The 27,646-nt window shown below is 41.5% G+C and overlaps 1 protein-coding gene across 3 annotated transcripts in view; it reads right to left on the bottom strand.

Annotated features, from left to right (window-relative positions):
* The window catches only part of FBN2 (fibrillin 2), a 183,141-nt gene extending 156,768 nt beyond the window's left edge, over positions 1-26,373 (bottom strand). For 2 of the 3 annotated variants that reach the window (XM_040541320.1, XM_040541319.1), the window contains exons 1-5: positions 26,016-26,373; positions 25,225-25,307; positions 17,697-17,795; positions 17,037-17,132; positions 14,674-14,769 (exon numbers count right to left, since the gene is read on the bottom strand). In XM_040541320.1, coding sequence (XP_040397254.1) covers positions 14,674-14,769; positions 17,037-17,132; positions 17,697-17,795; positions 25,225-25,307; positions 26,016-26,233 — 592 coding nt within the window. In that variant the 5' untranslated portion in view covers positions 26,234-26,373. The remainder of the gene's footprint in view (positions 1-14,673; positions 14,770-17,036; positions 17,133-17,696; positions 17,796-25,224; positions 25,308-26,015) is intronic. The other variant, XM_040541318.1, reaches the window with a different exon arrangement.
* Positions 26,374-27,646: the final 1,273 nt, after the last annotated feature.

The raw sequence follows: 27,646 nt of genomic DNA, 5'->3' as shown, positions 1-27,646 counted from the left end.
TCTAAGAAAATCCTAGCAACAAGCTTCTACAAACTAAGGTTCCTAAGAAGATGAAAATGTCGCAAATTTCTTCTAGCTTTACTAGACCGTGAATTCGAGTTGTAACTTCATTAGAAACATATGTAATATTGATTCTAAATATCAAATGCAATTAAATCAAATGTAACAGATTTGCTAATACTAATAAATTAAGCTACCTTAGATCTCTGCAAGCACTTTGCTTTCCACTGTATCAAAGGATACATATGAAATATACAGCTATCTATCATTTCCAAAATTTTAAGTCCTTAAATAAGAAGCTAGAGCAAATAATACCCTACCTCCTTGCATTCAAAACACCCAGAAAATCCAGACCACTACACCTGCACTGGCTCTTCTTGAAGAACTGCAGAGTAAACCAGCCTGAGCATTAAGCTACCTAAGAAAGAAAGAAAAGAACATTCTCCCAAAGGACTCATGGCAACTTTCTTTCTTGTCAAACATTCGTTTTCATCATTTTGATAAAATGGTTGTCAATAACATGCTTTGTACAACATTTTGTTTGTTTGTTTTGGTCATATTCTTTCTCAAACAGTGAACACGACATTAATTTTTCTTTGACATTTTCAAATAATGATGATTTCTATGACTATATGATTTACTGACAAAATCCTTTTAAGGAACTTTAACATCAGTATACATATACAAAGTGATTTGTTATTTCTATGTTATTAATTGGTTATATGCTATTTTTCCTGTTTCAAAGGCTAGATGACAAATATTTTTGAACAACAGCAACAAAAAAAACATAAATAAGCCTTGTCAAAGCATCCTTGATGTATGTATACAAACAGCACATCAAAAACTTGGGTTTTACTCTAAAGAAAATAACACATTTCTACTAAAACAACTCTATTGAACTACCCATGCATTTCCTATATTGACACAAGGCCACACTAGCTTTATGGCCACACATAAAAATGATGACAAACATTCACTCAGGGCAAAGAGCATCACCTCATGTTGGTGTAGCGAAAGAATGAGAAGGCAGCCTATGATACTTCAGCCATAGAAAAAACACATTAATAGTGTAGCAGAGCAGTCACAGAGCAGTCAACTATTTAATTACATAAATTGAGCAATGCCAAAATAAATGTTCACCAGGTCATTTAGAGTGTGAGAATGTCCTGGCTACAGCAAAACTCAGCTGGGGTTCTGGGGACTCTGCAAGTTATTTAAAGATAACAGGCACATCTCCACATCACATAGCCTTGAAAATTTGTAAAACTGAACAAAATGCCATCATTTCACTAGAGTAAGAACAATAGTTTTTCTCACAGTTGAAACCTGTTTTCTTCAGATAACTGATTACCTAGGAGCTATCATGTGATTATAACTGAAATAACAAAGCTTACCCCCACCTCTTCAATGACTCATTTTACATATAAATGTATGTCAAATCATGCACACAACACCATTACATTAGTAGTTATGACACAATCTGAAACTGAATGCAGGACAAACAACTCACAATACCAATGCTTAACATGGTTGGAATGATATGGAACTGTCATGTAAAACTTCAATTAGACCCATCCTGTACTGATGGCATTACAATTTGTTTTCAATTTGCTGCAGCAATTATTCTTTTTTAATTACATTTTAATTTCCAAAATTAATGTGAATTTCAATTAAAGATGAATCTGGAGAAATACCTCCCTATTCCTTTCTTTTCTTAAAATGTCCACTATAAACCTGTATTTTCTGAGGAACTTTTTGGTAGCTGCATGGAGTTCATTCTCCTCACTGCAGCCAATACAGTGCTGTATTTTGGATTTGTGTCTTAAACAGTGTTGGTAACATACTAGTGTTTTGGCTATGGTCAAGCAGTACTTGCACAGCATTGCAACTTCCATTCTTTGTTTTTTTCCCTCTCTATCATCTGGCTCAGGGTGCATGAGAAGCTGGGAGTGGACACAGACAGGACAGCTGATCCCAAGGACAAGAGGGATGTCCTGCACTGTATGATATGCTCAACAGTAAAGTTTGGGGAAAGAAGAAGAGTACATTTGGACTCATGGCATTGGTCTTCCCATGTAACTGTTACACATGATGAACCCCGCTTTCCAGGAGATGGCCAAACACCTGCCTGCCAATGGGAAGCAGTGAACCAATTCTTCGTTTTCATTTTGCTTTGCTTGCACATGCCTCATTGTTTCAGCCCTAAAGCTGTCCTTATTTCAGCCCTGGAGTTTTCAGCTTTCGCCCTTCCTGTTCTCTCCCCTCTCCCAGCACGGGGGGCAAGCAGGAGACTGGGAGGGGGCTGAGCTCCCAGCTGGTCCATGCAGCACAGGTGCCATCGGACTTTAGTCATTTCTGCATCCTGAGGACACCACCCATGGCACTGGATCTTTGGAGTGGTGGCCTCTGTTCAGATCCAGTATTTGCACTGACTTCTTTTTGTGGATGCTCTCAGCAAGAAGATCAATGTCTAAGCATAGGAGGCAAATCTGCTTTTTAATTCACCCGATAAAGAACTGAGAGTCTTCACATGAAAACTCTGAAAAACACTAAAAAAAACGGTTTCCATACTATACTCAAAGGACAGTTAAAGCTTTCCATTTAAAGACTTCTTTATAAAACTTGATATTAGTAATAAAAATTATATATCATACAGAAGAAGAGGTGGAACATTTCCAAGAAGATTATTTATTTCTACGCAAAGACTCCATGTCTGCAATTTACAAACCAGAGGACTAACATAACCCAATGAAGCAGATTAAGTCAGACAGTCAAAAGAAGACATAGGCCCCACAGAGCCAAAAGCATGACTTTATTACCAAGTTTACAGAAATTCATGCATCTTCACATAAAAAAGAAATAAATTGCAGAATTTCTGTAGCTTCCATTCCCACACCAATCTGAATTTCAAAAGCCAGAGTCAAGAAGCATACCATATGCCTCCTTTTTTCAACACCTAGACCTTAACTGATGCAGGAATACTGATAAATGCAGCATTGTGGAAGAATCAATGCGGCTTTTGTACACGAAAACTCAAGGCCTGTATACCTAGTGGAGTTATTTAAAGAGTCAGCATGCCTATCAGATGGGAGCAGATACCACCCACCAGGACTCCCAGAGGACCCCAACCAAAGGCTCTTCAGGAGACTGTAGAGTGAAACAGGAGGTGAGTAGCGAGAAGCAGGAAACGGGGAGTCTGTGACTGATTCTAGAGAGTGAGGAAGGGGACAAACAACGCTGGACACATGCACAGCAGAAAAATGCAGGGCAAGGTGTTAAAAATGATTACAATGCCACTTGCTCAGAAAAATCCTAAACCACAGCGCTGCCTGACCCTGGGAAAAGTAGCCACACACTTTTCCTGTTCAAGTGGCTACAGAAAGGGAGGGGATGCTGGCTAGGCTGCCCCTGTGCCCTGATCCTGCATGGCAGCTCTCCTGCATTCTGCGGTTTCCTGCACAGTCACTTTCAAGAGCTTCTTTCCATTCATCTTATGTTCCTCGGTAATATAAACCTCCACACAACATAAAAAGCATTTCAGACCATATCTCTCAGCAGGATCTTACAACGGGTAGAGTTTTCCAAGTGCTTCTCCGGCCCCCCCCTGTTCCCACCCAACACAACTACTTGTAAACAGTACAGAAATCAAGCACAATTTCAAACATTTGTAGCATTATGAAAATAAACAACATCCAATGCTCCTGAATTCCCCAAAGCCTCCTCTCAATCCTCCTCTAACACAGTATTTGTAAGTTTATCAGTAAATCTATTTCCAATCTCAAAAAAAAAAAGGGGGGGGGGGGGGGGGGGGGGGGGGGCAAAAAAAAAAAACCTTTACAGTACTTCCAAGCTGGATTCTTTAAGTTAAATTATTTCCACTTTCTTCCTATTTTAAAATCTGACTACACTGCCTACATAAGCAATAATAAACATTAGTACTTCCTGAGTTCCACAGAAGTTTTCCTATTCACTTGAGTATTTCAGGGGACTTTGCACTTTCTTTGTGAGAGACAGTCCCTGTTGGCACGGGTCTCAGTTTTACTGTGTGCTAAGTTTTCATTTTATTTTGCTTCTCTTCAGTACACTATTTCAGTGAAGCAAATTATCTTTTTTTTTTTTTTTTTTTTTCGAAAAGCTTTCCTTACAAAGCCACTTAAGAGCTCAAATCTCATCTATTGGGAGCCCTTCATATTCCTCATAACGGCAGCTCCCTAACATTTCAGATTGCCTTTCCCACACTCTGCTTGCAACCCATGCCTTTCATATCCACATCTTACATGTATTTTCCATGTCTCTCAACCCACGCTCACCTAAACTGTAAAACTGTAAACTGCAGCCTCTAACTCACCCAGATTTTTCTGGAGATAATCTGGAAATATACCCATACTCTTCTGGAGGTACTTTAAATAATTAGGTTACTGAAATCAGTATCTTTTTTTTTTTTTTCTTCTGAAACTTAAAGCCATCATGGCTTTGCTCAGCTCTTGTAGTCTTACCCTCTAACTAATTTTAAAAAGTCATATCTAATGTATCTTAAAAAGAGTAAAATTTTCACTGAGGAAAGGAGACAAGATTAGTCAGAATTTCCTAAGACAGCACCTTCCCTCTCCTAAACAACACATTCCCCACCCGTTTTTTTTAGATTGTTGCTCTATACTACCAGATCCTTGTCTTTTTCAGAAAAACAAACAAACAAACAAACAAACAAAAAAAAAAACAACAAAAAAAAACCTCTAGATGCTGAACATAACCTAGTTCAGGACCTATACAGTGAAAAAAAAAAAACAACACATGTATTTAAAGAAAATGTACCTTTTTGCCCTAAGTATAGAGTATGATAACTCTGCTAGTTCTTCTATTGTCTTGTATTTCACAGTTTGACATAGAGTAGTTGCAGTACTGCCCCTTTAAACACTGACTAAAAGTGAAGAGTTTTGTCCATGAATCTGAGTTGCAGGTGAGCTCCATTTTAGTATGGTGAAAATTCTCAAGTCCTTTGGAAGAGGTCACTTAAATTTACATTTTCATCCTCCATCTGTGGACTCAGTTTAAAGGCACACAGTTTTGCTTTCATGTATAACACACAGTGCAACAGCCCTGTATCACTTCAATATTTAGCTGTCATATGCCTGAACTAGCTGAAAATTGTTAAAGATATCAAGTGTTTCAAAACCAGCTACCAAAAAAAGTAATGATGCTTCTCTATCAGAAGACTTGGTCTCATTTTTTTCGATGTACTTACTGCTGGTGGGCATTATGTAATCCAAATTTCAGGTCCTGTCATGTCCTCCTCATCCCCCCTGTTTCCCAGTCCCAGCTTTGAAAGACCTTGTAACCACTCTATGCTGCTCAGCATAGATTCTTAGGGCTTTTGGAAGTGGGAGGTGGGCAGGAGCTGTTCCTGATAAACTTTTGTGTTCAGAAGTCATCCAGAACTAAGGATGCTCACAGCTGTCTGCTTCTTTAAAGACCTGAGAGCTCTACAAAACAAGAGAAGGAAATGATTCCCTCTTCATGCCATATCCTTTCAAAAGGTAGAGTCCCCACTATTAGCTTCCTGTCAAGGCTTGTATTCAAATTTACCATCTTTTCCTCATCTCTTTTGCAGTAGCAGGCCACAAGAATGCCTGAGACCAGAGATCATCTTTGGTCAGTTTATTAGCATGCCGAGGCTCTGATCCCTGACATGGATTTTAGCTCATACCCAGATGACTGCGCTTCCACTGCATCTGTGAACTGCAGGTTCAGACTCACCGTGTCTGCTACAAAGTGTCTGCTACTTTTCTGTCCAAAACAGCATAACCTGCATTGGTCTTTTGTATTCAGAGACAACATGTACTACACTCACTGTGAGAATTATTAATTTACATGTGTGTGCTACACATCGGTAGCTTTTCAGTTTAAAGTGACATTGTATGCTGCATCCACACTTACCTAACTGACTGAATGTCACAGTACTGCCAGAGGAAAAGTGGGCATGAGAGAAAAGGAATACTAACCATCACATGCTGAAGTCCCCAGAAAAGTAAAAGAGGGAAGCAAGAGAAAGATACTGTCTGGGATTACATTACTTTCTTAATCATTACTGCCAACAATATGTTCAGAACTATCTGTATCTTTTTAAAATTTGTTTAATATTTTGCACAGCTAGAAGAGAGAAATTTTGAGATACCTGCTAACAACAAACACACACATTTTGTGTACACAATATGTGCGGTTCTTAGTGGTTTGTTTATTTGTCAGCTTGTGAAAGAGGAGAGAAGGAAAAACTGAAAATCTTGTTGCTGGAGATTACAGTGGATGCTAAAACCAGGTAATCTAGTGCCAGAGACTGAGATTAGACATTTCTGTAATTCTAGTAGCTATCTGTATTTAAGACAGAACATGAAAGCAGCTTTCTAAATTTGCTGTTCAGAATTACCATAGTTTATCAAACTGTTCACGTATGCAAATATTTTCAGGACAGTACTCACAGACGGAACAGGAGTTCATGAGTGAACAAGGACTGCACTTAACTGTAAGTATTATAAACCTCAGATTTGAGGTATATAGTAGATTTATTGTGTTTGAGATATCTAGTCTCAAACAAATAATGAAAATAACTAGCAGGTTCACAAGTCCTTTACAAACATGCAGAAAATATCTCAACATCCCACGTTCCACTTCCCAATGGCTAAAATGGAAATGAATGAAATTAGTGTTCAGCAGGTAAGTATTCCACTTACTGTGCACTGAAAAAAAAAAAAAAAAAAAAAAAAGAAACAGGACATGTGGCCCTGTGGCAAGAAGAAAAGAAGAATAATGGTTGATATTTGACGACAGCGTTTAGTAAAATATATCATTTTTTTTTGAATTTTATTGCCTCCTTTCTTCTTGCCTTCTCCAAAAATGTCCGACCTTTTCAGCTGCACTCACTCCTTGAGCATAAAAAATTCAGCAGTCTTATGCTAACCTCAACAAAATGGGAAGGATAAACCCCTAGTTAAAAAAAAAACTCAGGATATTTGGTTCACTGCTAGCCTGCTGAAGCTCCCCTGCTCAGCCTTCAACAAGCAGTAGTCTCATGGTGCCACAGCCCTTCTCAGGGGCAGGGTAATAATGCGTGCTTTGTCTGGTTACCTCTTCAGAGCAGGCACCCGCTTACCTGCACACATCCTTCCTCACATAATGAATATCTATTTCAGTTTAGGCTAACAGTAACCACTATAAAACAAAAAGCAGCAAAATTAAGAAATCACGGTCTCACAGCTCCTACTAAAAGGGAACAGCTCACTGATCACAAAATCATATTTGCTGTTATGCACCTGAACAAAGTTTACAATCACTGGGGGACAGCTGAAATACACCAAGCAACTTGAGAAAAAGCACAGGCCTGTTTAGGACCATTTGCACAGTTGTGCTCCATGACGGACAGGCAGGAAAACATGGACACAACCTGCCAAAGCCTACGTGACAAAAGGGTTTATGAGCTTTGAGGCACACAACCAAATAAACACTATCTCAGTATGTCCCCAAAAGTTCTTGCTGTACCTCACTGAACTTGCAATGCTTCCTTCCATTTCTCGTGGCCCTGTTATCGATAATACGTATCAAGGAGTTCTGTAAAGTTACAAGAACTTTTGCATACCTGTCACAGCAGAGTGCAATTTGTTACAAATTTCATTTCCTTTTCCTCCTTGCTTCCATCTGAATCGCAGTCACTAAGTGACTCTTCATCCTAGCCCACGCCCACACAAGGATCTTCCACAGTATTACAGCCTAAATGTGAACTGTATGCTTTCTGTATAATAAAATAATATTCTAGAAGCATTGAGTCTGTTATAAAATTGTGACAGTTTATTATATAGGCTCAATGTTTTTCAGGGGTACTACACCAAAATATCTTTATAACAGTTATGTGCCAATCAATTTCTTTAAAATAGCTCAACGCAAGATCTTTTTATCCTTTGTCCTCCCCTATTCTGCCCCAGTTACTACATATTGTTAATGCTTTCTCTGAACATGCTTCTTCCTTCACCCTAGCTCTCTCCTAGCTCTGCACTGTTAATTGACTTCTTCATCCTCTTGCTGGCTTGAATAAGCCCATTTGTTTTTCCGCTTTCTCTTCTTTGTCCTTAGATACACAACCAACACTGACCATTCTCCTATCAGGGGAGGTCACATGAAGACAACTGCTCTCAAATACGATATGAGATGTATGCTTTCCTAACCCAGAAAACAAACTTCTGTTGCAGTGACATCCCCTGCCTTGAGCCTGGTTCACCATCTCCTGCAATGTCCCACTCCTCATCCCCTTCTCTTGCTCCATTGCCATCCCTCCTCTGGCTCTCTGCCAGTGGAGCTGGCACCAACGCTGCTGCCTGTACAGGGGAGGTTACTACACATACCTCTGGGAACACTAGGTGCAACGAATACACTGGGATAAGGTACATTACCAGCAATTTTTCTGAGAACTCAGAAAATCCCCCTTTTCTGAAGCTTTTATACTGTATTCGACTTACATTTTTGTTTTTCCTCTTTTCTCACCTGCTCAGACCTGTTAGCTTTATATGAAGTCCCCTCCCATCTTCAAACTTCTGTGCTTCCCAACCCATGCAGGCGTTCCTACTCAATCCAACCCCCTTGAAAGGCACCTACCCCACCACTTTGGCACAGAATAATCAAGCACTATTTTCTTCTCCTTCTACAGGGGATGAAGGCAAATATGCAACAGTCACAGGATGCTTCTCTCCTCACTTTAACTCATGACAAAGAAGGAAGAAAATATTGCTGCTTTTCCATCCTGCTATATACCTCTACAAATCAACAGTTTAAAAATGTACAGGCTTTGTAAAAGGAAAAAAAAATATATTATTTGCTCATACATACATACAACTTTGAGAAATCAAAAGATCTGGTCATGCTAGAACAAAATCTTCTCTTAGGCACACAGTTGAGGATGAGGCCTTTTAATCTGCATCATTTGTTTTTTCTTCTTTTTTCCTTTATTATTTTTCAAAAGGTAGGACAGCTAAATCTTAATGTCTTTTTTATTATTATTATTTCTTTTGTGAAAAACAGACAAAATCAAATGCTTGAATCTTGTATGTTTACAAATCAAAGAGGAGAAGCTGACCATAAGAGCAGACTTTGACAGGAAACATAAAAGGTCATTGTATATATCAGAAAGAGTGAAGCACAAGCTCCCAGACAGGTTCTGCTTTCTTGTTAACCCAGCAGCAAGTCTCAAGTTAAATACTGTAATCATGCCAGTCATTAGTTACTGTTCAGCCTCCTGTCTCCAGCCCGGAAATTAGTCTGCTAGGAGCCCAGATAGCTGAACAAGCAGTCACGTTTTATCATATAACTGAGTCTGGGAGGCCAATCTGAAGGAAAGCTACATATGTTCTATATTAGGCAGAAAATACCTATTTTAAAAGAACTTAATTTACGGAACAATAAAAACTATGCATTTAAAACACAGCAATGTAAAAAAAAAAAGCAACAAAACAAAATCCCTTATAACTCTGATGTGATTTGCAAGGGAAGTACACATAACCCTAAACTATAAAATTTTAGTTAAAGAGTTATGAACTGTTGCTAAACTCAGTTTAAAATTAAACTACTGAGGCCTTTTATACTGTAAAGTATTATGGGGCACCTATTGCCACAAACAGATGAAGAAATCATTGCCTTCTGCATTCTGTTTGAAAGCATGAACTTATTAGGTTTAAAGTGTAAATTATAAATTACTGTTGAACAGAATAAAATTTTAAGGTATCTTTTACATTTTTGTCATTTACTTCAGCTCATGTAAAACAAAAAAATTAACAGTTATTTATAGTTATAAATAACTATAACCTATATAATAACTTTTTACAGTTATTATATAAAAGACTTTTCATCTTTCTTTCACTGAACAATAGTACAATAAATTAGTAACTGTTTTTGAATATCTATGTCTTGCCATTTATATTTGGAAATATACAGAGTGTACGAGAAAAATTTCCAAAAGTCAGCATGCACACATTGTGTCCATAAAGTCTAAAATGTAGTGTCTTCCTAGATGTTCTACACCATTTAAATCTAAAATCTGGTAGATAATGGAACAAATGAGAAGGAAAGACTATACATTTCTGTCTGCTAAAAGTTCAGTAGCACCCAATGTGTTTACAAATGTTCAAGCTGGAGGTGGCCTCCATAAAGGAGCCAATAACAGAACTGACTACAGAGCAAAGAATGTAAGACAAGGGTGAACAATATTTTCATTATGGCCAGTAGGTTCTTTACATGTAATTTGATGGGTTAGATTCGGTGCACTAAGACACTTCCACAACAACAACAAAAACTTCAGTAACTGTGAATAATGGAGAAGCTGCTTATTTACTTTAGAGAAATTAATCCCTCCCTACAGGCATACCATATTCTGCTTAACCTGACAAGCACAATAGTACATATGTTGCCTTGCCTACAACTAGTTTGCTCAATATTTTGATATGTTTTTTGGTATGTATGTATATCTATTATGTTTAAACCACACATAAAAAGTTTGCTACCACATCTTGCACTGTAGGTTACTAAATCATATCACAATGTTTTACTGAAGAGCAAGCACAAATTAGGACTATGCAACTGACGCTACATAAGTATCACAAAGCCAGAAATTCATTGAACTCATACACACTTCTTTATTCATTTGATACTAATTATTACCCCGATATCAGGACTAAGCTGAAAGCCTGCAACACTGAAGACTAGGAGAAAATTTATTTAATCCTGTCCACCACTACAAAATGGACATTATAAATGTACATTATAAATGCAATTATATTTATTTTATATATATGTTACATTTTTGTGACAATAGCAGAAGCAATTTTAGCCTACTACTTACTTTCAGAAAACAACCAAAAAAACCCAACCTCAAAAAAAAAAAAAACAAAAAAAACACATATTTTATAGCTTAAATGACTTAAGATATTATAGACATTACATTTCTCTAGATTGAATCTAAGACTTTGAAAGACAGATGAGAAATAGGGACACCAAATTATAGATGTTTTCTTCCTTTATGTGGCTTAAATTATGCAGTTTAAAGTTTCACAATGAATTTTAAGAAAGAAGACTGCAATGTTTTCATCACAGCAAAAAAATAAAGTTACAATACTCATAAGTGCTAGAATCTTCTAAAGAAGTAAAAGAATATTTCTATTTAAAGTATAACCATCCTTAATAAAAACTCTGATCCATCATCACAGTTAAGATTCTGTCATGTCTATTAACAGGATTCCACAGCCCTGAAAGTAGTCAAATTCTAAACTAAAAGCAAATCTTAATCACAGGCGATTGCTTCTGACACAAAAAGAAAGCTTACCAAGTTGTCTGGCAAAAAAATCAAATATATATGAATGCAGTCAATACTAAAAAGAATAAAAATTAATTTGCAATACTATGATTCTATCACATTACAGTCCAACCAGAGCTAAAATCTATCTGTTGAATGTATATAGATGTATGCTCCATCTGAACTAAGGCTTAAAATATTAAGCAACCTCATATTGTCTAACCCCTTCAGGCTGCTTTGAAAATCCATCCTAGATGGACAGGTAGTATTTCCTTTTTGCTTGAAGACAGGTGTGCATTCTACAAAGATAGATTCCTGAAAACAGCTCTAAATATTAACGAAGTACTTAACAGACTGATGTTTCTTACTTTCCATGCTAACCAAAATATAAAAGAATTAAGACCTTAAGCTTAGTTCACAAGAATCATCTAGAAAGAATGGGCTGGATATAACACGTAACAGCAAAAACTAAACCAACAGCTATGTACAGAAAAGTCGGTAAATCTGGTTTTAAGAATGAAAGTAATAAGCGATTAGAGACAAAGAAACAAATTCATCCTTTACATTTCTCTGTTGCTTGTGACATCTAGTGGGTATACAAAACAAACTTGGAATAGCAAATAGAAATTCCTGTTTTTTTGTGTTTTTGTTTTTTTTTCAGGGTTTGGTTCAGTTATTTCCTTCTTCTATTAGGAAATCATTTCCATTTCCCCCATCAACAAATGTCGAAAATGTACCAGATATTTTCATGATTTACATGCAGCTTTGAGCACCTCAGAGCTGAATTTGCCACATAAAATTCCATGGCAGAAGCCATTTCTGAGCACACAAAGGCAAGAAGGTGTTTGTGAGCAGACAGCACGGGTTTACCAAGGGCAAATGATGTCACTGCTTTCAACCCTGAGGTCACTGGTACAAAGGTATGAAGGGAGCTGTGGATGTTGCTTGACTTAGCAAGGGTTTTGAGTGAGCCTGACATAGAGAGATTGCCATTAGTGAGATACAGGCTGAATAAAAGTGAGTGGAAAACTGTCTGGACTGCTGGCTTAAAGAGTTGTAAGAAGTGGTGCAAAGTCCAGCTGGAGTCTAGGAAAGAGGTGCAGACCCTTAGGGATCAGTACTGGGATAAGTAACAGTTTAATGTGCTCATTAACAACCTGGATTATGGTACAAGAGTGCACTTTCAGCAAGTTTGCAGATGATGCCAAACTGGGGGCACCAGTCAATATGCTGGAGAACAGAGTGGCTATCCAGAGTGACAAGGACAGCTTGAAAAAAACGGGCTAGCAGTTATCTCAAGAAGTCCAACAAAGGCAGAAGTCTCACATCTAGCATTGACAAAAGTGATGGAACAATACTGGTGGAGTCCAGCTGCCTACAAAACTGCTCTGAGAAAATGATTATGGGAGTCCTAGTGGACAAAAACCTTAACACGCATCAGTGGTCCACCCATGAAGCAAAGAAGGCCATCCCCATGGGCTGTATCAGTATGACCATAGCATCCAATTCAGCAAAGAGCCCCTTTGCCTCCATTTGGCACTTGTAAAACTGCATTAAAGTACTGTGTACGTTTTTGACTCTTCAATAGAAGAGAGAAATGGACATGGAGAAAGAAGTACAAGGGAAGGACACTGCACTGGTCAAGGAGCTGGAGCTCTTGCCCTGTGTAGGAAGATTGACGGAACAATGTTTATCCAGCATCAAGAACAAAAGGTTTCAAGGGTTTATCACTATTTACCACAGGATGCAGAGAAACTGGAGCCAGACTTTTCCTGGATGCTCGCAGCTCTCAGACAAGAGGCAACAAACACAAGTTGGAACATGCAAAACTCTGATTAGATGTTAATGTAGAAGTTTTCACTATGAGGGTGAAGAAATAATGGAACAGGATGTCCAGAGATGTTGTGGAATCTCAGTCACTGAAGGTGTTCAAAACTCTACAGACAGGACACACACCTGAACAAGCTGACCTGATCAGACCTTCTGATTGGAAGGTCTGACTAAATGGCCTGGTGGAGGTCCCTTCTCATTTATATTTTTCTGTGACTCTAAGAAGTCTATTTCTCTCTTAGGGGTTGTCTTACCCACTGCTGATGTGAATTAAGAATGTGACATTACACGAGTAATCCTAAACTTTATATTTTCTGTCCATGTAAATGACTCCATCCTTCTTTTTAATGTTAATAACCCATTGAATACTTTAAAGGAGTAAGATAAGAATGCATACATGCATTCAGGATTTCACACTCTGTTGTTCAGTTTCTTCAGTATCCTTTTTGATGAGAACTATTTGCAATAACACCAACTTCAAGAAAGACGAAGAATTATATTTCTGCTAAGCTATTCAGCATCAGTTTTGGTTATTGTTGACAACCTCATTTTAAAGGATCAACGATTATTATTATCATTCTGAAAAGCAATTCTCACTATATCCATTCTTTAAAAACCCATCCTAGCTGGACAGTAATTGTGGTTACACTTGTCAGTTTGATACACACAGAACACCTTCTACAGTTACACCTAATGTTGAGCAGTTCTACATTAATATTTCTCCAGAGTCGTCTTGGTTTCAAAATACAAACAATGTTCCCATTTACTACAAAGCAAAAAGTAGAGATTTCTGAGAGTGATAAGTTTATTCTAAATGACTACATATGGACATAGTGCCTAAATTACTTTTGTGGTAATCACATAGTGTAGCACTAAAAATGTTTTTTTCGGAATCATTAAAACTGACTTTATCAGCATCTCTATGACCTTCTACAGACAGCTAAGGAATTTCTCTAAAAGATTTTAAAAGAAAATCCTGATTTGACCCCCAATTCATGAAAGCACTTTAAGTTAAGATGTGTTTAAGTTGTTTTGATGGATAGGAATAGTTTCAGGAACTGATCTCACATATTATGGTAACTGGTTCTTTTTTTCCTCCTTCTCCTACTTTTTCCTGTATGACAGAATTAACCAGAACAAGTAATTTCTCAAATTCCTCTCATAAAAGATTTGTTATACAAAAAGGCAATCCTTCATTTAGTTACGTGTATGTGATTCTAACACAAGCAGCAATTTGCTCTAATGTTATTTCATGTATCAGAAAGCAAAAGATAACTCATCTTTAAACTATCATACAAACAAAATAAGCACCCTAAATTATTCTAATTTCTAACTGTGACAGCTTTTCCAACCTGAAGTGTAGCTACTGGACCATAAAGGAAAACTTTATAAAAGTATAAATAATAAATCTCTTTCTGGAAGCTTTCTGGTTCAGCTGGCAAGTGCACTGCATAAAACACGTACATGCAGATTGTTGCATATAACTACCCATAATTTTCTTCCTTATTTATTTCTTTTACCTCTTTCACACTGAGGGCCAGTAAATCCATAGACACATGCACAGCGATTAGGTCCAATACACCGTCCTCCATTCTGGCAGCCTTTTTCACAGACAGCTTTAATTAACAACAAAAAGAAATGTTTTTAAAGTTACGCTAATGACATTTCAGATTCACATATGTGCTATTCAAAACTTATTTTTCCCTTCAACTACTCTAAGTCTCTGTGGACCTGAAGATCAAACACCAACAATAATGACTGTTCAGGTCAAATTCCATTAGTACTTACAACTGCTTCATCTTAATTGCAAACAGCTGTTTAATTAATCATATTCAGCACAGCTTTTTAGCAGACACTTAACTTCAGTGTATTTTTAAACAGTTGTGCAGCACTAGTCACTAATCGTAAGAACTCACATCCATCACCAAAGGTATCAGATACAAGCTCAACTAATTTGTGCACAGATTAAGTTGTACTATCCACTCACAACAGCAACAAACCTCTCAGGAAGGGGGGTTTCTTGGAGAGCCAGGGAGACAGGTAACTCAGTGCTCAGAATTCATACTGCTAGCAGAGCAAGCGTGTCACTTGGAGCAAGGAAAAAGAATTAGCAGTTTAACTTATCTTTAAGTACCTTCAGAAACTATGTTTCCTGAAAGATCCACCAACGGAACAAAATTCTTTTTTCTTGGTATAAATCCACAGAATACATAGATGAAAAAGGTACTTTTACACTTGTGGAACTTCTGAGCACCCACTCATGCTATTTATCAATGGTGTGAATCAAGAAACAAATCCTCCCAAAGCACTGAAATCTTCTCAATTTGAAAAGAAGACTGTTCATCAGCTTGTTTGAAAAATACCATTAAAGTGTTTTAATCAACTCCATCTGTTATCAAGCTCATTGCTTCCAGGAGTTATAAACCATGTTCAGAGTTAGCATGCACTCCAAATCAACTCATTTAATCTGAAAGATAGTCCCAATGTCTTCAAGTCACCTGAACAGCAAAGGATTCCAGTCTAGTTTCTATTTCTACACTGCCTTCCTACACAGGTCTCCCCAGATTAATAATGGGGTTTGTTACATATTTGAGTATCCAGTACAAAAGAACCTCGGGAATCTAGAGTCAGTAAATCTTTCGTGTTGGAAAAATGCACTGTAACACCATGGTGAACATAAAAATATTCACTGAGATCAGTTTCCAAAGTTCATTCAGATTTTCTGGGTTGCTTTACAGACACTGCTTAAATAGCCAATCATCTTCCCTTCCCTTCCCTTCCCTTCCCTTCCCTTCCCTTCCCTTCCCTTCCCTTCCCTTTTCTTTTCTTTTCTTTTCTTTTCTTTTCTTTTCTTTTCTTTTCTTTTCTTTTCTTTTCTTTTCTTTTCTTTTCTTTTCTTTTCTTTTCTTTTCTTTTCTTTTCTTTTCTTTTCTTTTCTTTTCTTTTCTTTTCTTTTCTTACTGGAATCATGCCTTGTCTGAGAGCAGTCATTCTTTGACCCAATACTTTAAAATGTGCAGGAAGGGGCCAGCAACTCTTAAAAGTAAATTTAACTGTGATGAGGGTCACACTGTAGACTACAATTATTATTACCTAGAATTTTAGAGAGTTTTACCCAGGCAAAATTAAAACTAAAACAAGTCTGCTTCAGCGTGTGCAGAAAAGACTAAAATAAAAGGATGTTCCTCCACATTACTCAGTCTAAGCATTCTCTGCGTGGTGATTTTTATGTGTTTCTAGTTTCTTCAGACTACCTTCAGCAATTAATTTCTCAGCTAATAGCTAGTCAGCTGCCCTCAGAATACACTAGGTCTTTGAGTCCTTCTTCACCTTTGCAGCCTTTAGTCATTTTTATTCCTTACTCTATCTGTATAGCTTGTCAACACTCTTCTGTGATAGGTAGAGCTATGCAAATAATTGACTTTCTAGTTTGTCTGCCAAATTGAAAAAACATCCAAGAGCTTGAACCATATTTAATCTTTTTCTTTAGTCAAACAGAAAAACATGCTATAACAGCAGCTACGCTCCTCTTCCGAGAAACTTCTTCAAAGAGAATGAAATATTAGTGATCGTCTTGTTTAAAAAAAAAAAAAAAAAAAGGTGAGTGGGATGTATACTGTCATCATTCCCAAAGGGTTCTTCCAGCCAAAACTATTCAGTGAATTCAATCCCTAATCTGAATTTCAGAGACTACAAATGCACTCCATGCATGAACTGACTTCCAGCTACACATAGTCCCCCAGAATAACACTTTTCTCTTAGACATTTTGCTGTATTTCTGCATATGGGCTTTCTCCTATCTTCCTAGACTGCCTAAAGTGGGAGGGCTGAGTTGTGGGACCAATGTGGGCTTAAATCCGGACACACAGCGATGGCTACTTACGCTGCCCGCAGTAGGCCCCAATGTAGCCCTTCTGGCACTGGCACCGGTCGTCAGCACAGGTACCGCCGTTCATGCACCTGATGCTGCACTGCTGCGCTGCAGAGGGCCCAGACAGACACACAGACACAAGCGTTACAGGAAAATACCACAGCGTGGATGGATAAAAACAAAGACATCTGAAAGCAGACGTGAACTTCATACAGCATGTGCTGTGTATTTAAAGGTATGCTCAGGTATCCTGTAACCAAAGCTGTTACTTGCAGCTATTGGTAAACTATTATTTTAAAAGCATCAGTTAAAAAGGTTCTCCATGATCATATTTAGCAACGTAGCACTTCCAATTATCTTGAAGGCCACGCAATCTTCATTTCTTAGAAAAACAAACTCATGGAAAACATTAATGCTACACATATTTATTTTTAAACACGCTTATCCGTTTAAACACGTCATTTTTTTCAGTTTGTCACACAGAGTAAATATGCAAATGTGTATCAATTTTTATCAATAAAACTAGAGATACACTCAAGTGCAAGACATACATATGTATGCAGTAATGAAAAGTTATTCTTAAAGGTTTTACATGGTATTTTTAAGTTGACACATTAAGGAGAATTACTTAAAACGAAATCTCTAAGGAAAATAAATAGAGCAAGTCCTTACTAGATTTTGGTCCACAAGTAGGTGATATTTGTCCACTTGCACAAGTACACATGTTAGGACGGGAACAAAATCCATCACCACAGCTATTTCTACAGATTGCTGAGGAAGAACACATTTAAAAGACAGTGTGATTAACAGTAACCTTAGTCTTAAGTCACAGGAAAAAAAAATCAAAGTGTGTTAGTGTCTTCTCTTTAAAAAATACACAGAAAACGAAAAAAAAAAAATCCTCAATTCATTAGGACAGCTAATATATATGCAAAAGTAAATGTAAGTTAAATAAAGCAAACAATTTGGGAATAATTGGTATCCCTGACAAACTTGAAGACAAACAGAATTGAAGATGGCATATTCAAACACTGGTCAGACCACTTAATACAGATAATGAACTCTTCCCCTAATTAGAAATGTCAGCCCATTATACAAGCAATGTAAAATTACTGAAATTATATATTCTAGACCACAAGGCCTGTAAAATATTTAGCAAGCATCCAAGATTTGAATGATTATAAACAGTATAACTCATGAATTCTAACTGTTGGTATGGCTTCTCTCTTACTGTCACTATTCTAGAAGCATTTTAGGGGCTGTCTTTTGGAAGATTATCCATCCTTTACTCAAACTTGCTTTGTGGAAAGCCAACGTTTGAATACCGAGCTTTCCAGATTGTGTGGAGTTACCCTAAATACTGTTTCTGTACTCAAATATTCCCACATTCTCACTGTGAAACTAACTTTAAACAAATCTCAGGGAAGCCCCACCACACTGCATTACATTTGGACATTGTGCATGCCATTGTACTGTCCTCACGATGCCCCATGTTGTGCCATACTCCTCTTTCAGCCAAGGGAACTCTATTGTGCAAAGAAACCACAGAACCAGAGAAGAGTTGAAGTCTAAATCCAGGTTATAAATGAGATTCTCCAAAATAAATTGGAGCTTGAGAGACCGGTGGGCGAGGATGAGGTGAACAGTCTACCCAGGAAGATGCCAAAGGTGAGGAAGTCAACTCCATGCCTCAGGACTGCCTCCACTAAGAAAAAAAATTGTGATCGTTGTAGGTGACTCCCTTCTCAGGGGGACAGAGGGCCCTATTTGTCGACCTGACACTACCCATAGGGAAGTCTGCTGCCTCCCTGGGGTCAGACTCAGGGATATTGCCAGAAAGCTTCCTAACCTGGTTTGCATCTCTGACTACTATCCTCTTTTGATAGTCCAGGCTGGCAAAGATGATATTGAAGAGAGAAGCCTGAAGGCTATCAAATGGGACTTTAGGGGACAGGGACAATTAGTAGATGGGGTGGGAGTACAGGTCGTGCTTTCCTCCATCCCTACAGTGGCAGGGAGGGGTATAGAAAGGACTCGGAAAGCCCACCTGATAAACAGGTGGCTCAGAGGCTGGTACCAATGCAGAAATTTTGTTTTTTTTGACCATGGGGTGCTTTACTTGGCACCTGGCCCACTAACTGCAGATGGGTCCCACCTGTCTCAAAGGGGAAAACAGACACTAGCGCAGGAGCTGGCAGGGCCCATTGAGAGGGCTTTAAACTAGGTAGGAAAGGGGATGGGGAGGGAATAAGGCTTGTTAGAGGTGTGCCAGGGAGAACAATGTCAGGTCTGGGGGAGCAGGCAATGGCCCAGCTGAAGTGCATCTACACTAATGCACGCAGCATGGGCAACAAACAGGAGGAGCTGAAAGCCATTGTGCAGCAGGCTAGCTATGACTTGGTTGCCATCACTGAAATGTGGTGGGACCACTCCCATGACTGGAGTGCTGCAATGACTGGCTATAGGCTCTTCAGAAGAGACAGACAGCACAGAAGGGGTGGTGGTGTGGCTCCCTGTGGCTCAGAGTGTTTTGATGTTGTGGAACTCAAGGCTGAGTCTGGGAATGATAAGGTTGAGTCCCTATGGGTTAGGATCGGTGGGAAGGCCAACAAGGCATGCATCCTGGTGGTGGTCTGTTACAGACTGCGAAACCAGGATGAGAAGACGGATGAGGAATTCTACAGGCAGCTGGCAAAAGTTGCAAAATCGTCAGCTCCTGTCCTTGTGGGGGACTTATCCTGGCAATGCAATACAGATCAGAGGAAGCAGTCTAGGAGGTTTCTGGAGAGCGTGGAAGATAGTTTCCTGGTTAGTGAGCCTACCAGGGGAGGTGCCCCGCTCGACCTTCTGTTCACAAACAGAGAAGGACTGGTGGGAGATGTGGTGGTCGGGAGCTGTCTTGGGCAGAGTGACCATGAAATGGTAGAGTTCTCTATTCTTGGCGAAGTCACGAGGGGGACCAGTAAAACTGCTGTCTTAGACTTCCGGAGGGCAGACTTTGAGCTGTTCAGGACACTGGTTGGCAGAGTCCCTTGGGAGACATTTCTGAAGGGCAGAGGAGTCCAGGAAGGCTGGACACTCCTCAAGAAGGAAATCTTAATGGCTCAGGAGCGGTCTGTCCCCACGTGCCCAAAGACGAGCCGGCGTGGAAGAAGACCTGCCTGGCTGAACAGAGAGTTGTGGCTAGAGCTTAGGAAAAAAAAGAGGGTTTATGATCTTTGGAAAAGAGGGCAGGCCACTCAGAAGGATTATAAGGATGTTGTAAGGATGTGTAGGGACAAAATGAGAAAGGCCAAAGCTCATCTGGAGCTCAGTCTGGCTGCTGCTGTTAGAGATAACAGAAAATGTTTTTATAAATACATTAACACGAAAAGGAGGACTAAGGAGAATCTCCATCCTTTACTGGATGCGGCGGGAAACTTAGTGACGAGAGATGAGGAAAAGGCTGAGGTGCTTAATGCCTTCTTTGCCTCAGTCTTTGGCGGCAAGACCAGTCATTCTCTAGATACCCAGTACCCTGAGCTGGTGGAAGGGGATGGGAAGCAGGATGTGGCCCTCACAATCCACGAGGAAGTGGTTGGCGACCTGCTACAGCACTTAGATGTACGCAAGTCAATGGGGCCAGATGGGATCCACGCGAGGGTACTGAGAGAACTGGCGGAAGAACTGGCCAAGAAACTTTCCATCATTTATCAGCAGTCCTGGATATCAGGGGAGGTCCCAGTCGACTGGCAGCTAGCAAATGTGATGCCCATCTACAAGAAGGGCCGGAAGGTAGACACGGGAAACTCTAGGCGTGTTAGTTTGACTTCAGTACCCCGGAAGCTCATGGAGCAGATTACCTTGAGTGTCATCACGCGGCACTTGCAGGGCAAGCAGGCGATCAGGCCCAGTCAGCATGGGTTTATGAAAGGCAGGTCCTGCTTGACGAACCTGATCTCCTTCTATGACAAAGTGACATGCTTGGTGGATGAGGGAAAGGCTGTGGATGCAGCCTACTTTGACTTCAGTAAGGCTTTTGACACCGTTTCCCACAGCATTCTCCTCAAGAAAATGGCTGCTGTTAGCTTGGACTGGAATACGCTTTGTTGGGTTAGAAACTGGCTGGATAGCCGGGCCCAAAGAGTCATGGTTAATGGAGTTAAATCCAGTTGGAGGCTGGTCACTAGTGGAGTCCCCCAGGGCTCAGTACTGGGGCCAGTCCTCTTCAATATCTCTATCGATGATCTGGATGAGGGGATCGAGTGCACTTTCAGTAAGTTTGCAGACGACACCAAGTTAGGTGCGTGTATCGATCTGCTCGAGGGTAGGAAGGCTCTGCAGGAGGATCTGGGCAGGCTGGACCGATGGGCTGAGGTCAACTGTATGAAGTTCAACAAGGCCAAGTGTCGGGTCCTGCACCTGGGGCGTAACAACCCCAAGCAGCACTACAGGCTGGGAGATGAGTGGTTGGAAAGCTGCCTGGCAGAGAAGGACCTGGGAGTACTGGTTGATAGCCGGCTGAATATGAGCCAGCAGGGTGCTCAGGTGGCCAAGAAGGCCAACAGCATCCTGGCTTGCATAAGAAACAGCGTGGCCAGCAGGGCTAGGGAAGTGATTGTCCCCCTGTACTCGGCTCTGGTGAGGCCGCACCTCGAGTACTGTGTTCAGTTTTGGGCCCCTCGCTACAAGAAGGACATGGAGGTGCTCGAGCGAGTCCAGACAAGGGCAACAAAGCTGGTGAGGGGTCTGAAGAACAAGTCTTACAAGGAGCAGCTGAGGGAGCTGGGATTGTTCAGCCTGGAGAAGAGGAGGCTCAGGGGTGACCTTATCGCACTCTACAGGTACCTTAAAGGAGGCTGTAGCGAGGTAGGGGTTTGGTCTATTCTCCCACGTGCCTGGTGACAGGATGAGGGGGAATGGGCTAAAGTTGTGCCAGGGGAGGGATATTAGGAAGAACTTCGTTACTGAAAGGGTTGTTAGGCATTGGAATAGGCTGCCCAGGGAAGCGGTTGTGTCACCATCCCTGCAGGTCTTTAAAAGACATTTAGATGTAGAGCTTAGTGATATGGTTTAGTGGAGGACTTGTTAGTGTTAGGTCAGAGGTTGGGCTAGACGATCTTTGAGGTTTCTTCCAACCTAGATGATTCTGTGGTTCTGATTCTGAGATCCAAATGAGTTCATCTAAATAATGTGTTGGATCAGTAAATGCACCATAACAGAGCCTGAGACATTAAGAGCAAGTATAGAACAAAAGGACCTCCGAAGCGTTCATCTTGTAAGACACAGCTTGTAAACAAATATATATATATGTATATATAAAATAAAAAAGCAGGTACCACAGTTCCTTTGTAACTATTTGTAGGCTTTTTGAGAGAATCAGATAATGAGGAAGCACTTCTCCACTGAAGGACTACAAGAGGCACACATTCCTCATGCAGATAATCTGGGAAGGATATCTGCCAGATAATGGGACAAAACCCATTCATACACATAAAAAAAAAACAAAAACAAAAAAACCTATACCTGCCCATACATATAAAAAAAAAGAAAGGAGAAATAAGACTTTTCCCAGAACACTTGTGCTCTACTTCCAATTTAGGAAAACATACATAGATGAAAAATATCTCTTATAATGAAACAATCTCTTTTCTTGCCCCATTAAAGGTGTTCAAATATGCTTCCTTCAAAATGTACATGCTATTACCCTTTCTCCACCAAATACAAAGCTCAGTACTGATGTTCATGTTCAAACCAGACAAGACTTTGTACACCTCAGTCCTCCTTGACATAATTGGTTAAATGCCACATTTTGTTTCCCAGAGGAGTAGACAAAGTCACATTAGTGGTCGTTTGACATTGTTCTTCTGGGCATCAAAAAGATGCAATGTGGATCATCAACATTGTATGGATCATCAACACCTTCTCTACCACTATGCCCTAGCTGTGAAGGCAGCAGATGTGAGAGTTTATGAGGCTTTGATAGTTGGAATTAGAGGCATACCACTGACTGATATGAAATGCTTTTTCTATTAGGAGAGTTGGAAGTGGGAAAGAGAAATCTGAATTAAAGCACTTGACAGACACAGAGAATAGTGTTGTTCAGTCCATCTTTACACAAGATAGCCCAATCTCCTCACGTCTACATTAAACCACTTTCTTAGTTTATTATCTGTTAGAGGAACAATTTTTATCAGCTTAAAGCCCTATAGCTGAAAGCATATTCCAAACATGCTTTAATCTGTACAGTTTATTTAAAGAGAAAGCTAAACCAACCAGACCTTTTTTTTTTCTTTAGATAAAAGATCACGTTTAATCATAATATTTCACCAACCACAAATAATTGCTATCATATTATCAACTGAAAACACAATAAAGTCAGAATAGTTTCCTGTTGACCTACCACTAGTCCACAGCTCTCACTTTGTGAAACAATACTTTATAATTAGTGTATGTTGTAGCTGGTGGTTTTAATCAGCTCAGTAAGAAGTTTACTGTCCCCTCCATCATCCTGTGCAGAAGGTTTTCTCTAGCTAAACAGACCTAGTTAGAGGATCCATTGTCTCAACAAACATGTAAGTGTAAAAATCTGTGCTCTTAAACTTTCACCAAAAATACAACTTGGAAAGCGTTACTGCCAGTCCGACAGCTGGTCTGGCAAAATCATTCACCCTTCAAACATGTTAGAGAGCTGCAATTAAACTCCAGTAAGTTAAACATGAGCTAAAAGGTGTCTTTTGTGCATAGAAATTGTTGTAAGTCAGTGGTTATTATATGAAAACACCTGAGACTGAGGTCTTTAAGAGTCACTGAGAATTGCAATATAAGAGTAAGTTATTAAGATTCCCGAAAGCACCTAAATCACTGTCTCTCCCTGACTGCAACTGAGATGGATACCCAGCTGACTTTGAAAAAGCTATTGCAGGTCAATAGTGTATTGGGCAGCCTAAATCCACTTTAAAAACTCAGTTTCCCATTTAAGTAAGTAAATACTGAGACTTGATAAGAGATGATAAATATGGACTGAACGTTCTGAGAAGCTCCTTTTACTCCACAGTGGTATTGCCACCATCATCTTCCTTGCTCTGAATGATGCAGCTGATCTTTGCTTGGAAATGCTATGGTCAACCTGCGATGTAAATCAGCAATCCATGGCAGACTTATAAGAAACATTAGCAAGGCCAATTTACTCATGCAAAATGAACAGATGTGAACAAGTCCTGTGTCATCAGGCAGCAGCCCAAAAGTCACCTTTAAGTTTCACAGGTGTTGGTTTACCTCCCTCTCCTTCTCCAGTTTAGTCCTCGATGTCTGCAGTTCATTAGACTAAATATTACAAAGACTTGCATTGCTTATGCAAAGGGCAGCACATTCTTTAACCTGAGTTCTGAAGCTGAGCATACTTATTAGGAAAAGGGATGACAACTGCCTAGGATCAATGGGAACAGCCCCTCATTAAAAAAAAACAAACAAACAAACAAAAAAACAAGTGTCTAATATCAGTTTTATCTAAAAGATAGAAACTTAATACTGTATTTCCTTTCTAGGTAGACTTTTCCTACACAGAGTATTCTGCAGATTTTTTTTTTTTTTTTTTTGCCAAGCCATGTCAACAGCCACATCTGTCAGCACAATGTCTATTATGATCCAGCAATAATCACAGTCTACATGCTTTATACCTACAAAAATACAACTAAAAATGACAGGCAGGAGAATAAGCACTCCAGAGGTAAGAAAGTTTTCCATTGGACTGTAATTCCAAGCCTACCACAAAAGTTCCAGAAAACTTCAGATCTCATTTGCTTTATATCAAGACCTTTTCAGCTTTTTTTTTTTTTTTTTTTCCTGTTATTACGGCGGATTATTTGATTTCTGGAAGATTTTTTATTATTATTATTTTCCCTTCTCTGTCTTGTTGTTTTAAAAATAAAATAAAATTGGTGGAAACGTGCCTCTGACAACAACACCGAAGAAAACACAACAATTCACCAATCTTTCAATTACAAGAAATATAGACCTGTAAATCCATAATTATTTTTTTTATTTTTTTCTTTTTCTTTAAGGAAAAAAAAAGTCACACATAAGGCAAAAGACAGAACTGGCCAAATTAATTACTGTAAGAATTCTGTTTTCACATACTAACTGGATCAGTAACTCACAGAAGAACACTTATTCTTCTTATTACCCTTAGGGCAGTAGAAACTTAAAGTCAGACACTTACGAACAATACACTGATTTCCTCCAGGGAGCGTTTTCCATCCAGGGCAACAGTACGAATGGAATCTAGAGCCACACACATTTGGCCTGCAACACAGACAAATACAGGCATATATAAAAATATAAATCTGTGCAAGCAGAACCCAAAGTTTTATGTTATCAGAGGGGAAGAAATGTAAATCTACCAACACAAATATAACCACAAAACACATAAAAAAAAAAGTGTGGAGAAGACGTCTAAAAGAAAAAAAAAATCCTCACTGAAAGGAATACATCTTCCCTCTGCAACAAGGAGTTCCAAGCTATTTTATTTCACATTAGTGAAATGATCAGTGTGACTGGTTAGTGTGAAAAGGAGAGGCAGGATAAGGCAAGAGCAGGCCACATTCATCCCTGGGGGACCCACGGAGGAGACGCCGGGGATGAGCTTGGCTCCGCGCTCACGCGCGGTGTCACAAGTCCGCCTATAAAAGTTGGCTTTGTGCTGCGTTTGACACAGGACAAGGGGGATGAGTGCTCGTAAAGATTTATGGACTAAACCAAGCTAACAAGAACTCCCCCAAAACGCCAAGAAAAAGAAAGAAAAAAAAAGTCTTTTTGTAAAGTTTCTCGGAGCAGAAAACCGCTCAGCACAAAACAAAGCCACGGGCGAGCCGCCCCGCTGCTGCAACCCGCAGCACGAGCGGAGCGCGGGGCTCCCGCTACCGGGGACGGGCGCGGGGCTGCGCGGGGCAGCGACTCCCTCCCGAGCCGTGCCGCGCAGAGCCGAGCCGTGCCGAGCCGAGCCGTGCCTACCCGCGGAGCACGTCCTGCTGTCCTCGCCGGCGGACCCGTCCGGCGCTGCCGGCCCCTTCCTCCCGGTGCGCGGCGGCGGGGAAGCTGCCGCCCGCTCCTCCCGCAGGGCGGACCCGCGGCGGCGGCTTTTGTTGCCCAGCGGCTCCCTGCGCGCAGAGGGCCAGGCAGCCGAGCCATAGGAAGCAGGGCTGCACGCACAGCCACCGCCGCCGGCCCATGCTGCGGATGCTGCCCCGGAGGAAGAGCGGCGAGAGACAGGGGAGAGGCGCGCCGGTCCCGCAGCGGGCACCGCTTCTCGTCGCGGGGAGGCTTCAGCCGCTGCGGCTCCTTCTCTCCTCCTCCTCCTCCTCCTCCTTCCTCCTCCTCCCCCCTCCTCCTCCTCCTCCCCCTCCTCCCCCCTCCTCCCCCTCCCCCCCCCTCCTCCTCCTCCCCCCCCCCCCTCCTCCCCCCCCCCTCCTCCTCCCCCCCCCGCCTCCCCCCCTCCTCCTCCCCCCCCCCTCCTCCCCCCCTCCTCCTCCTCCTCCTCCCCCCCTCCTCCTCCCCCTCCTCCTCCCCCCCCCCCCCCTCCTCCTCCCCCCCCCCCCCCCCCTCCTCCCCCCCCCCCCCCCCTCCTCCTCCTCCTCCTCCTCCTCCCCAGGCTGCCCTGCCGCCTTCAGCGGGACGCGGTGATACCGGCAGCGGGGTCCACGTTGCATTCCCCCCTCATCTCTCTCCCGGGGGGGGCGGGAATGGAGGTTGGGGGGGGGGGGGGGAATAAAAAGTTTAAAAAAAAAAAAAAGAAAAAGCCGAGCCGGTTGGGATTTCCTTCCACCGCTCCCCTCCGAGAGGGGAAATCCAACGGGACCGGGCTGAACTCCCACACACACCGATACCGTCACCACTACTAATTAACGCCGAGCGCAGCCCGGGGAAAGGTGCGCGGCGGCGTGCCGGGGGTCCCCGCGGCAGGGACGGGGACAGGGGCGGGACGGCGCCTCCAGGCCGCCGGGGTGCGGGGGGGCCCGGGCCGGGCCGAGCCGGGCCGGGCGGAGGAGAGCGGGGCGCGGGCAGCGGGGCCGCCCCACACGTGGGGCTGCGGCGGGGGCCGGGTGGAGGGGGCGGCGGGGGAGGGGAAGGGGGGAGGCCGCAGGGAGGCCCGCGGAGCGCGGTCAGGGGGAGCGGTGCAGGTAGGGCCGGCCCCGCCGCAACGTCCCCCGAGGGGAGCCTCGCCGAGGCGAGGCCCAGGCCCCAGGCGGAGGGGCTCGGCCCGGCCCGGTGGAGGCCGCGGGTGGAGGCTGGTGCTCCGCGGGGCCCCCGGGGAGCTGGAGCCCGGTGGGAGCTTCACGGCTCCCTGGGGAACTCCAGGGGCTGCCAGGGTTTGCACTGAGTTCGCCCTATACTTGGTAGTTTTCTCGGGCTCACTCCGTTAAAATTTTACTTGTTTTCCCTTCACCGTTTCTCGCTACATGAGCATCTTAAAATGAATGAGAAGAAGAATGGCTAATTTCCTCGTGACTTCTTTTTAGGCCAAAACCATGCACGCACCTAGATTCTCAGGGTGGTTAGGCACCAGCACAAGCAATGCAGGCGCCTCCCTGCTCAAAGTCCCCGAGTGCTCCTTGTGGGCCGTTCCGATAACCACAGGGCGCAAC

The sequence above is a fragment of the Cygnus olor genome, chromosome Z (genome assembly GCF_009769625.2).
Source record: "Cygnus olor isolate bCygOlo1 chromosome Z, bCygOlo1.pri.v2, whole genome shotgun sequence".
Classification (NCBI taxonomy): domain Eukaryota; kingdom Metazoa; phylum Chordata; class Aves; order Anseriformes; family Anatidae; genus Cygnus; species Cygnus olor.
The sequence above is the reverse complement of the archived record's forward strand: the minus strand, read 5'-3'. Positions and strand labels throughout refer to the sequence as shown.